The 12,432-nt window shown below is 37.1% G+C and overlaps 1 protein-coding gene across 1 annotated transcript; it reads right to left on the bottom strand.

The window, feature by feature from the left end:
* Positions 1–221: 221 nt before the first annotated feature.
* Positions 222–8,198, bottom strand: LOC124112773 (elongin-C). Its single transcript, XM_046472912.2, has 4 exons — positions 8,064–8,198; positions 4,218–4,434; positions 2,825–2,873; positions 222–1,367 (listed from the first exon to the last, which is right to left on the bottom strand). Exons 2-4 carry the CDS (start codon positions 4,384–4,386, stop codon positions 1,226–1,228), a joined length of 360 nt encoding a protein of 119 aa, XP_046328868.1. The 5' UTR covers positions 4,387–4,434; positions 8,064–8,198; the 3' UTR covers positions 222–1,225.
* Between the last annotated feature and the right edge of the window lie 4,234 nt (positions 8,199–12,432).

Consider the following 12,432-nt stretch of genomic DNA (forward strand, 5'->3'; position numbering starts at 1 on the left):
CCAACATGCCTAATGCAAATTTATAGATTTGCAAATTTGACAAAACCCACACACATGGGTAAGGAAATTACAATTGGGGTAGACCTAGGATAGATCAGGGAATCGCTCCAACCAAGGCACCAACACAGACTTTGTCCGGTCTAAGCCCCTGCAGCGACCAGTACCCTAAGGAACTGCACCAACATGGAATTTGGATGTCAAATAAACAAAGGAGATCCATATGTTACGACAACACTGTCAGGACATATTTATTAAGACACTCTATAGTTTGTAAATGTACCAACATTAGTTGAAGAGCTGGGATAATGAATACCCTTTACACCAAATACAGATTCTCGACAAGACTCTGATAAGGATTTTGGGTCAATTTGGATCAAATAACAAAACTTCAATAGAATAAATGTACAAAAACAAGTCACTGTTTCATACCCATTAAGTGACCTATAGATCAAGCATGGTAGTAGAATCTGTGCTAGGTAGTGTCGCAAGGAACGACTAAAACAAAAAATATTTTTTTCCGGTACAACAAGCGAAGTTCATGCTTTTAGGTTCATACTCTACGGATAACGCTTGATTACTTCACATCGACAGAGCGCCACAAAGGTGTCCTTATGTATAAAACCTATTTCCTTTCTGCAGTGAGCTTTGCCATACCCTGGGGGATGCTAAAGCAGAACGAAAGTACACATTTTTTTTAAAAACAAGTGTTCTCCATATGCAGGATTGGATATACATGTATTCGAGGGACTATGATATATCCTAGATGGTACAGTATGTAACATGTATTACGTTATTCTAGGTGACATCAAAGCATGTTATTACTTGCAATTTGAAAGGTTTCTGTGAGGTACTTGTGCAAGTATCCGGCTAGGAGTGTAATTACCACTGCTTCACTTTCTCATCTTTCACACATTCAGCTTCCTCGAAAAAGCCTTTCCTCTTCTCTTCCTCTCCATGCATTGGGAAACGTTCAATATTAATATTATCAATATATATAATCCATCTTCATAGCAAAAATGCCCCACTGCTTGCCTTCTTCCGAGAAGACGAAGCACTTTGCATAACGCTCGAACTGGGAGCAGTTGAAAGCCAAGATACACGTATGAAAAACTAAAACACTTTCCAGTTAAACACCAAATAGTTTCCTCTAGCACAATGAGAATAATAATTAATATGTAATGATTATTGAAAAAAAAATTGGCAAATTTCTATGGAAAACAAAAGTTCAACAGTCGAGGAAATTGGCAGCCATGAGTAGCTCAAGTGCTATTTCCGGTGCAATGGGGAACTCGGGGATCTCTGTCGAGCTGTTGGTGTACCGGACTTTGTAGGTGAAGTACATACACACTTTCTGTAGGACATGTGACCTGAAAGCAAAGAAACAAGTCAATCAACACCTCATCTTCAGTTTATTGTAACATCAATTGAGTTTTGTCAGACCAAGTTTGAATTAACTTGACGTTTCTCAATGTATGCTTAAACCTGAGTTCAAGATTAAAGAGTCTAAACGATCAGAAGCAACACTTTTTTGTGCATTCCTGCAAGGGAATTCCCAGGGGCAGTGTTCCTGTTTACCGGTAATTACCAGTCTTTCACCGGTACAATTAGACTTGGACTAGTAATTCATGTGACTGCCAGTCCCTGTGGACCGGCAAATAAAATACCTTAGAAAGCTTTGTGGTTAAACAAAACATCGGCGATATTCATATTCATATTTCGAACGAAGTCAGCTTGTCTCTTACCATCTGGGTTTCCCCATGTTTATAAGGAAATAACATTTCGCTTTGCTTCAAGGTTAACAATATATTTGTGGTGAAATATTAAAAAAGAAGAAGAGAAAACTGTGACTGAACTTGCGTGAATGATGTGTAGGTCTAACTATGCCACGTCGGAGATGATGTCATTGCATTTAACATGATGTTGAAAGAACTAATACCAGGTAATTTTCATACTTTTTTTTATTTGTTGAAAGTTTGAACTGACAAAAATTAGGGGGGGACTTGTAATTTTTAATGATGACAGTCCACCAGGACTGGCAGTTTCAAAAGCAAGCGGGAACACTGCAGGGGTTTTCCCCCCTTATATATGCTTATGAACGTCAGTTTCGCTTCCATGTGAACATAACCAGCAACACAACTACAATACTATATCATATTTAGAGCTATGATTCATATACTAATGTCAATATTCCCGATTGTCCCTTCTACAGCATCATGTCAAAATTGCTGGACAAAACTGTGAAGCAAGGGAGGTAACACAGCTCAACCTTTGAATGGGTAAGCCTGGAGAAATCAGGGACAGGGTCACCCAGTGTATGGTTGTATGGAGTGGCTGATAGTGTAAGCAGCAATCAATGTGCTTGGTTATACACTGCTTGAATTCTTTATAATATTACTATATATTTGAGCCACAAATCTGGTTTATTCGTTTCAGTTTCTTTTATTCTAAGATTTTTCATTTCTTTAATTGTTCATGCTTGTCATTCATATTAAACATGACCATTTTGCGATGTCATTACAGCCAGTGAGCTGTACGTAGTGATTGCAGACACAGGGAAAGTCAATACTTACGGTATTTCTCTACAATTAATCTCATTATTACTCCCTTTTTCGTGTAGATACCACAGGACTCAGAAACGACAGGATGTATTGTTAATTGTTTTGAGATACTGAAATCTGATATGCAGGTTCAAGTGCTCACTCATCCCAAGAATTTATAGGGATTAGAAAGTTCACCTGATAAGACATTCAATGGAGGTATCCTACGACCTCAACATGCTTAATGCCGAGAAGTGATAGTAGACACAAGGAAAGTCAATACTTACGGTATTTCTCTAAAATTAATCTCATTCGTCTCATTTTCTGAAAACTGACCTGAAAGAAAATGAAATCATTATTAGCAGAGTTATAAAACAGAAGAGTGATATAAATCTAATAAACAAGAAACAAAACATGATTTACAAGTAAAGTGCTTTTAATAATGAAGCCAGGGAAAAACCACCATGTCATGTGTCCTCACATTTGCGTCCTACTGAGTATCTTGGTGTGGAAGAATTTCCCATTACACTAACAATGTTGACAATGCAGGGGTAGATATCTTTAGTCATATCCAAAGAGTCTGTAGCTCAGTTCACCTCGTGGCTTATGCAAAACTAGATTTTGGGGAGAAAGCAACATGTCCCTCCAGTGGCCGTGTCTATCCTCGTTTTGTGTTTCAAATTTTCAAGTCAGACACTAAATATCTACAACATCCATAAATTTCAGCAGATGCAGTGACGTTGAACATTGTAAAACCATGGCTGACACAATCAATCTGAACAAAAGTTCTGAAATATTATTTTGGACAATAAAATTAAAGGCTCCATAGTCCATAGATATTATTGCCGAGTGCCGTAATCTCTTCCCATGTGACTGTGGAAACTATTTGTACATGGCATATGTTATGTTTGAACTTAAATCTAACAGATAAGCAACTACATTAAAATAACATATTGACACTGATATGATACCTATCTCCATGGAGATCTGAGGACACCTCAATAGAAGATCTTAAACAATTCAGCTTAATTTTTGTAATACATTGATTCAGATATTTTGATTTTAACAAGTGAAATCCCACAGAGAACATAAATATTCCTTTAGTGGTACTCCCTTTTGGTGTAGATACCACAGGACTCAGAAACGACAGGATGTATGAAATATCCACAACAATATAAAGGTGTGGCAATAATTTCTAATCCTGATACTTGTCTTAATTGTTTTTGAGATACAGAAATCTGATATGCAGGTTCAAATGCTGCACTCACTCGTCCCAAGAATTTAGAGGGATTAGAAAGTTCACCTGATAAGACAATCAATGGAGGTGTCCTCCGATCTCAACATGCTTAACACAGAGAAGTATCATATTGGGGTAAAAAAAATTAGGTCATTGTCATAACACAAAGGTTATAAAATAATTATTAAAGGGGTCCCTAATTTTAAACAGTTCAGCAGTAAACCTTAGGCTCTCAGGACCCCCATTATTTTTCCAACGATGAAATGCCAGGGTGTGAAGAGGAGCAAAGAAGATTTGGGGTTTCAAATCCCCTTAATAGCATTGCTTAACCATGTATTTACAATATGAATTCTGCTTAATTAATACAAAGAATATCCTTACAATTAGCATATTAAGAAACAGTATAACAAAACTGACCCATGGTCAAATCATGTGTAACTTACCAGGTCCGCTTAACATAGCCTTGATCGTTCCGGATGTGAGGGCGTGATCCCTCTTGACGATGAATTCATGCCCATCCGATGAGATTAACTTGACATACATGGCATCGGGCCCCTCGCATCCCCCATACACCTTCTCATCATCCCCCTTGTCTTCCTTTGTGTCAGACATGGCTGTCAGCTACTGGGGGAGGGGACGACGACGCCCACCTACAGAATCCTAGAACAGATATATGTGAATTAAAATCATATGATCATAGCAGGCACACATCACTTCAGCTGTCTGTTTGAGCGTGTGTGTATTGATAAACATCGCACTCAGCAATATTCCAGCTTTATGGCGACAGCCTGTAAATAATCTTGAGTTTGGACCAGACAACCCAGTGACTGATATTTTGAGCAACGATCAACACCACCAGGGTACGATGACACATCATTTACTTAAACGTACAATTTGTCTCAAAATACAGTATCAACAAAACAACCACCAACTGGTACTATCAATACAAATATAACCATAATTCCTTGCACTACATTGGTCACTGTTGGTCACAGTTGTATTTTGTTGTTGTTGTTTTACACCGCACTCAGCAATATTCCAGCTACATGACAGCAGTCTGTAAATAATCGAGTCTGGACCAGATAATCCAGTGATTGACATCATGAACATCGATCCTCGCAATTGGGATATGATGACATGAATCAACCAAGTCAGCGAGCCTGACCACCCGATCCCGTGAGTCGCCTCTTACGACAAGCATAGGCGCCTTTTACAACAAGCACGGGTTGCTGAAGACATATTCTACCTCGGACCTTCACGACAGTTGTATTTTAACAATACCAGTTTTAATGATGGACTAAAACAGATATTGTGTGATTATGATTACATCAGCATGATTAGTTGATAATATATCATAATCATCAACAATGAATATAATCACCTGTGTACAAGCATAGATCTTATCCTGCTTATCATTGACTCCGAGTGAGTGAGTGAGTATGGTTTTACACCGCTTTTAACAATATTCCAGCAATATCACGACAGGGGACACCAGAAATGGGCTTCACACATTGTACCCATGTTGGGAATCGAAACCGGGCGGGGCGTGCGAACGCTTTAACCACTAGGCTACCCGACCGCCCCTCATTGACTTGGAACCTATGTCTAACGTTTTGTGAGGGATTATAAGGCTGGAAATTACTTGGGTTTGTGTATTTCTTAGTCTTGGGGACTCTCATTAATAGTTTTAGGATGTGCTAGGCATGAAAATGGAGGTGACCATTGAAATTCTTGATTCCCAGCTTTAAGGATTTAATAATGGAGACATCAGAGGTCTTGAAGCCTTACACTAGTCATAGATGGAGATTTCATAGTTTAATGTACAAATTTGTGATTGAATAAAGAAATTCAGACGTGGGGTTTAGATCTTAAGAATGTATTTCTTATCAGAATAGAACTGTCACCAGTAAAATTGAACGTGAAAGCTCGAAAATGGGTAACATCATGTTTTTTTATGATTCAAACAAATACTTTTTCTCATCATATGATGCTCAAAGTCACACTGTGCCAACAGGCACAGGCATAAAATTTGCATCCGTTCATTTTTATTCATATACAATACAAAAATTTAGTCACTATTACTTGAATCAAAGATATGCTTATTGCAAATTTTGGTTTTTTTGTTTTCAGGGACATAATCTTCCTTTCATCTTTAAACTTAATTGAACTTATATTATAGGAAAGGATGCCCGATTTTGAAGGAATATTGCCCATGATTTGTGTACATACAACATAACCATTGCCTCAGTCACTTTTGTGTTTTTTCTGCTGCATATAATTTTACTTTGAGTCTGTGAGTGAGTGAATGAGTATTGTTTTACGCCGCTTTTAGCAATATTCCAGCAATATCACGGTGGGGACACCAGAAATGGGTTTCACACATTTTACCCATGTCAGGAATCAAACCCGGGTCTTCGGCGTGACTAGCGAACGCTTTAACCACAAGGCTACCCGACCGCCCTCTTTGAGTCTGTGCCATATAACAATTGAGTCTACACTAGACCAAACTAGTCACTTTACTAATATAATATAGGGATGTTTGTTATCTAAGCATACCAAAGAAATGCTTCCAGATCAGGTTCTGCTAGCACACGATATTTTAATCCATCTTGCCTCTCAATGCAGTGTTCAAACAGAATATATCAAACAAGTCTAAAATGCCAAGAACTACTTTTGACAATGATAAAGTAAGTGAATGAGTTGTATTTTACACTGCTTTTAGCAATATTCCAGCAATATCACGACAGGGGGCACAAGAAATGGGATCCACACACTGTACCCATGTGGGGAATCAAAACCGGGTCTTAGGCGTAACAAGCAAACACTTTAACCATTAGGCTACCCCACCATCACAACAATGATAAAGGAAACAAGAACACAAAATTAATACGATGTAGGTATACACTTTCATCTTTATTTGCAGGGAAAATAACTGTTATGTTTTCTACTAAGAACACATATTAATATGCTGTACTACATGTCTACACTAAATCAGTTTCTATATTATGTTTTTTTGGCAGGGAACATAATTTTGCAATGAGATTTGTTTGTTGTTTAGAGCAATATTTCAGCTATATGACAGCGGTTTGGAAATACTCAAGTCTGCACCAGATAATCCAGTGATGAGCATCGATAGACGCACTTGGGATGCGATGACATGCATCAACTAAGTCAGCCAGCCTGACCACCCAGCCTGTTAGTCGCCTCTTATGACAAGCATAGTCACTTTTAGCAGCAAGCATGAGTTGCTGAAAATCTATTATATCCATGATCTTTGTAATGAGAATACATAATTTATGACAAATAATCATTTGATCGTGGCAAAGCCCTAATGAAACACTGGTTGAGAGACAATTCCTACTTGATATTACTAATTAGCATATACATAATGAAGAGTCTGAGTATGACGGTCTAAGGGAATGACACATAGTTTTTCCATGATTCACTTCTTTCATACAATGAAAAACAGTCGAAATAACCGCCAGTCCCTGCAGTCACTCTGACACAAATATACCTAAATTCATTAGCCTAACCAAAATGTATCAAATTCCAATATACTGTGTTATATAACTAATGACAAGTCTGAAATAGGATGAGTTGCATACACTTTGATTGTCATAGTCACAGACACTATGCATTTCCAAAGGAATTTTCAAAAGCTTAAATCAACCAAACATTAAGTTATGGTGGAGAGTGAAAGGGGTGTCTGGGTAGGCTGTGCAACACATGACATTGTTGATAAAACGCACTCCCAACGTGGTAGAATTGCTTTAGGCCCTATATGTCTCTCAAACACCACGCCTATTAACCGGATGAGATTATGGTTTCACATATTACTAACAATCGAAAGCCTTGATTTCAAAGATCGTCACAGGTATACTTTGTGTAAAAGAGTCATTCCCGATTCATTGACTGCTCTACTAAATATAACTGCCTACACGCGTGGGTTGGTCTGGATTCGATCGACTGTACAGTTTCGTAAACATCCCATCATACTTGAAAACAAGCTTTTTATACGATCAATTCAAAATCGGAATGTGAAATAACTAATGACACACGATAACATGGTACTTTTGAGTGCCCCAATTACGCCATAAGCATTGTTTTAAATTCGAAGCGGTCACCTATTTTCGTCATAAAAATGGCTGAAAACACGTTTCCTTGTTCAAAATTACACGCAATTTGCCAATACATGGTGCATAATCAAACAGAACAATTGGTTGTATATTGGTGCTAAAGTAATCACTTCGGCATATTATTGTTCATGAATGTTCATAATTCATACTCACCGAAATAAAGGTAAAAGTCTCAGGGTTAACCCCTGATATTGACAAAGCAAAACAAGTATTCACAACTCGACTGTCCTTACCAACAAGTGACCCGGATGTAGATCACATGACCAACGGGTCACTACGTCACATCCGCTTTTGATAGGCGCGCGAATATTCGAGGATTATTAATATCACTAGCCGGATTATTCAACGAAGTCAATCAAGAATACCGTACATTCAAATCCATCTCTTCTGGTATTCATTATACAGAATACAACATAATTAATTACTTTGGACAAAAAAGCTTAAATAACAGCTTATTCAAACTTGTTATTGCTAAATGATAAAAATATAAATGGTAGATCTAATATTTTACTGCTAAGAAAAGCAAACCGTATAGTTTACGAAGTCACTTGAAAAAAAATAAGCTAACATCAACGTTTTATTTCAACTTCATCTAATCAGATACAGATCATAACAAAGATAATAACAAAGAAAAGTGTGTTACTTAAAAAGAAAGCCTAAGTAAATATCCATAATATTACTCATAAAAAATTATTTTTAAAAACCCATTAAATCTCCAATATTAAGCAAAATAGCCCAACTGCATTGCGTTGGTATAACAACACCGTTACCATGGTCACCCTTAACAAGCCGTGACAGGTGTGACATATCGCAGTATAGCTTGAAGGTTAGGTGTGCATAGAAACATAATCTGGCCGCGCTGTTCTTCAACAAATCAACGGATATCTTAAGTACACAGTGTGTTACCGAACGAGTTAAATAAAACCACTTAGCAATGTTCAAACACAATACAACGATCCCCCACCCACCACAGCGAACTCGACAATTGACCAGCCTAACCGGCAATATTTACCTCGTACATTTTCAGTTATCTTTACCGCTAACTGCAACACAGTGGTGTGGCCCGAGATTATAAAAGAAAATATCAACTTTGCATTATATTTTCTAATAATTTGAAAGCTTCAAATAACAGAGGGGATAAATTGAACACTGAATGTATACATTAAAAAATAGAAGGCAAACTTCAAAATAGCACGAAAAGTTAATGTTGATTCTTGTAATGAGTGAATCCGCTTACCTGTTCATTACATTCATAGGCATTAACTCTCTTTCATTCATTAATTTCATAAGTTACACATGTCTATCGCTATGGTTTGTTTTGTTACGCGTTTGTTTATATATCGCAATTTATTATATCCTTAATGATCGTGTATTGTACGCGGTGACTAATCCCTTGAGCACTCCGCTACCGTAACCCCATTATCATTGTAATATTTGTTAATATATAGCAACGTTATTTTACGGTCATATTGACATATGTGATGAATTTATGTACAACAGTTACACTAACGTCTATAAATTATTCAACATATTTCATGCACGTATTCAGCTTGCTATAACTGTGTAACCATAGCAAGGACAGCTGTTACAATTGACTATTAACCTACCTGCGCGCATGCGCAATAGACAACACCATTTTAATTGTACACACAGTAAATTAAAAAGTATTGTCCCAGCTACATGGGAAAACATGAGATGTGTGTGTGTGTGTGTGTGAGAGAGAGAGAGAGAGAGTGTGTGTGCGCGCGCGTGCGTGCGTGCGTGCGTGTGTGTGTGTGTGGGTGTGTGTGTGTGTGTATGTGTGTAACTCAAAACAAGTTCAAGAACACCCACAATTGGAAGGGTGCAGCCTTGATAGATACAATGGTCTTATGAAAAATCAGCTGTTCTTTAACCTCTCTTGGGTAATTTATAATACTTAGATAATAGATATGAAAGTGAACTTTAAGACAATTTTTCTTCTTAATAAGATACCACTTACATAATCCATCTTGGATTATCGCTACCTCCTTTCTGTTAATCCGCCCAGCAGAATCTGCCTGGTGCCGGTGAATACTGATACTCTGCATTGATTTCAGCAGTTAGCGAACACATGGTCTCTATATGTGTCGGGGAATGCTACAACTACATATTCCCATCAAGATCATTAAAAGGGGTTAAAAGCGTGTCGCACGTTGATGGTCGCTGGCATGAGAAATTATGATAATGATCATGACGACCATTTTTTGTTAATTTGTCTTTTTTTAAAAGTAGAAGAGGACATTTAAGTCCAAAATATTACCATGTACAACCATCTGTCCCAAAATTTATCAGTATTCTATCTACCAGAAATGATTGTGTTATTAAAAACCTGTCCATATATTTAAAAAGACATTTACCTATGTAAATAGAAATGTCAAAAATGATGAACGTTTGTCGTAAGAAAATTTGTGCATGGGCATAGTATATATTATTCCTGTAAATGAAATCTGGGCCATGGGGCCTTCATTCATGAATAAACTTATAATAATAATAATAATAATAATAATAATAATAATAATAATAATAACAACGACGACGATTATTAGTAAAAATGCCATTGATATTGCACTATATTTCCAAAGAGAGTCATGCTCAAAGCGCTACATTATTATGACCCAGGTCAATGGATCAGTGTGCACTCGAATTTCTTTCTCAGCTTCCTAGGGAGTATACAACCCAGGCTTCCTGAGAGGTGCTAGAAGGTTAACAGTCACATTACCATCTCACCCTACCGGGTACCCATTCGCCGCTGAGCGACCAGCAGGCAGGGCATGTCGTCCATGCCGTAGGTCACCTAAATTCCACAGGCTGCTCGATTCAGCGCCATCAAACAGTAGGTCACGTTGCATCCGCAGGCTGCTCGGTGGAGCATTATCACACAGTAGGGCGGGCCTCCGCACTCTGCATGTAAATGTTGCTATGAATAGAGCGGTGACTGTTGATCTCTATTTCACTTACAGAGGGTGTGTCCGATATAACTCAAACAACATCTTTGAATGTTCACGAGAAGCTACCGACTGTTTCAGTGGGAGATACAACAAAAATTATATAAATATAACATTCATTTAACAATCGGTGATAATCATGAGGACTTTCTAGGGTGAGGTAATTAAAATTATGAATTTCCACTCAACATGTTATTTCGTAGTTCCATCCCATGTTTTACAAATAAAGACAGTTTAAACATTACATCGGCATCATTCGATGACAAAATAGAAACAAAAGCTATTCTACTCGTCTTAGATAAGAAACATTCTGGTATATATTTAGTACGTAATTCTGCATAATAAAGACATTCAAAGGTAAAATGTATTTCGTCTTCTATTGCAGAGTTACAGAATGGACAAATTCTTTGTATTCTTTCAAGTGATATATTCCGTCCATAGTTAATCTCCCAATCTGTAAATTCTCACCCACTGTATTTATCTGAACTTGTATATGGGCCGATGGCCTTTGATACAATAAACATCTTTGACTTTGACTTTGACTTTGACTGTTTCAGTGTTTATTGCGATTCTAAGGTACTACTGACTACACTTTTAATATTTGTTTTATATAATTCAACTTTATGAAAAATTTATTTGTTTGTTTGTGCATTTTGTGTGTAATCCTGCTTAGAAACTTCACAACTAAGTAACGTTGAAAACATACACAATGTGTTGAGAGGTATTTCATGTTATGTGTCAGCTATTTCCTGGAGTGAGTGAATAGGTGAGTATTGTTTTACACCGCTTTTAGCAACATTCCAGCAATATCACGGCGGCGGACACCATAAATGTATTTCCTTGAAATAAAATACGAAATAAGACGTACGTTTAGTATTTGTTTTAAGAAAATAGAAGGAATATCATTTTCAAAATCATTATTTTGAATGTTTTTTTAAAAACATTTTTTAGTCTTATTCCATTGAGTTTGTTGATACATTTCATTAATGGAAAAGCAAGCTCATATCTTGTAACATGTCATTTCCTTTCACTTGTATTTTTACCTTCATTTTAGTTAAACGTATTTAATCAACAAATCAAAGTCAAACGGAGTGGCTATTTCCTCCGCCCTCATCGCACTTACACATGCGTGAGGTTACAAGTTGATACACATTTCATGTTAATAACATACGATTTCATACAAGTAAAGAGTGCCCATGTACAAGACAGCTCGAAATGTGCATTGCCTTCTTATAAACCTCGGTACAACCATGTTAACCTTCTTCATGAATTCAACCTCTGTACAAAATATTACTTTTAAATGAATGCTTTACAATGTTATTTTTGTAAAATTCCGACCACTTTTAAATAAAATCCTTAAACCAGGTAATATAATAGGCGATGGCGATTAAATAGTGTGATATAACTTAACATTATTTTCCCTATCATAAGTATACTACTAATATACAGAAAGATAGGGTTGTCCTTAACTTGTTTTGAGTAGTATGAGACGGCAGAGGTTTCTGGAGTATGCGTCATGGTATCCCAGTGGGCTAGCACTATAAATCGGCATCAGC

The sequence above is a fragment of the Haliotis rufescens genome, unplaced genomic scaffold, assembly GCF_023055435.1.
Source record: "Haliotis rufescens isolate VD_foot unplaced genomic scaffold, xgHalRufe1.0.p SCAF_2, whole genome shotgun sequence".
NCBI lineage: Eukaryota > Metazoa > Mollusca > Gastropoda > Lepetellida > Haliotidae > Haliotis > Haliotis rufescens.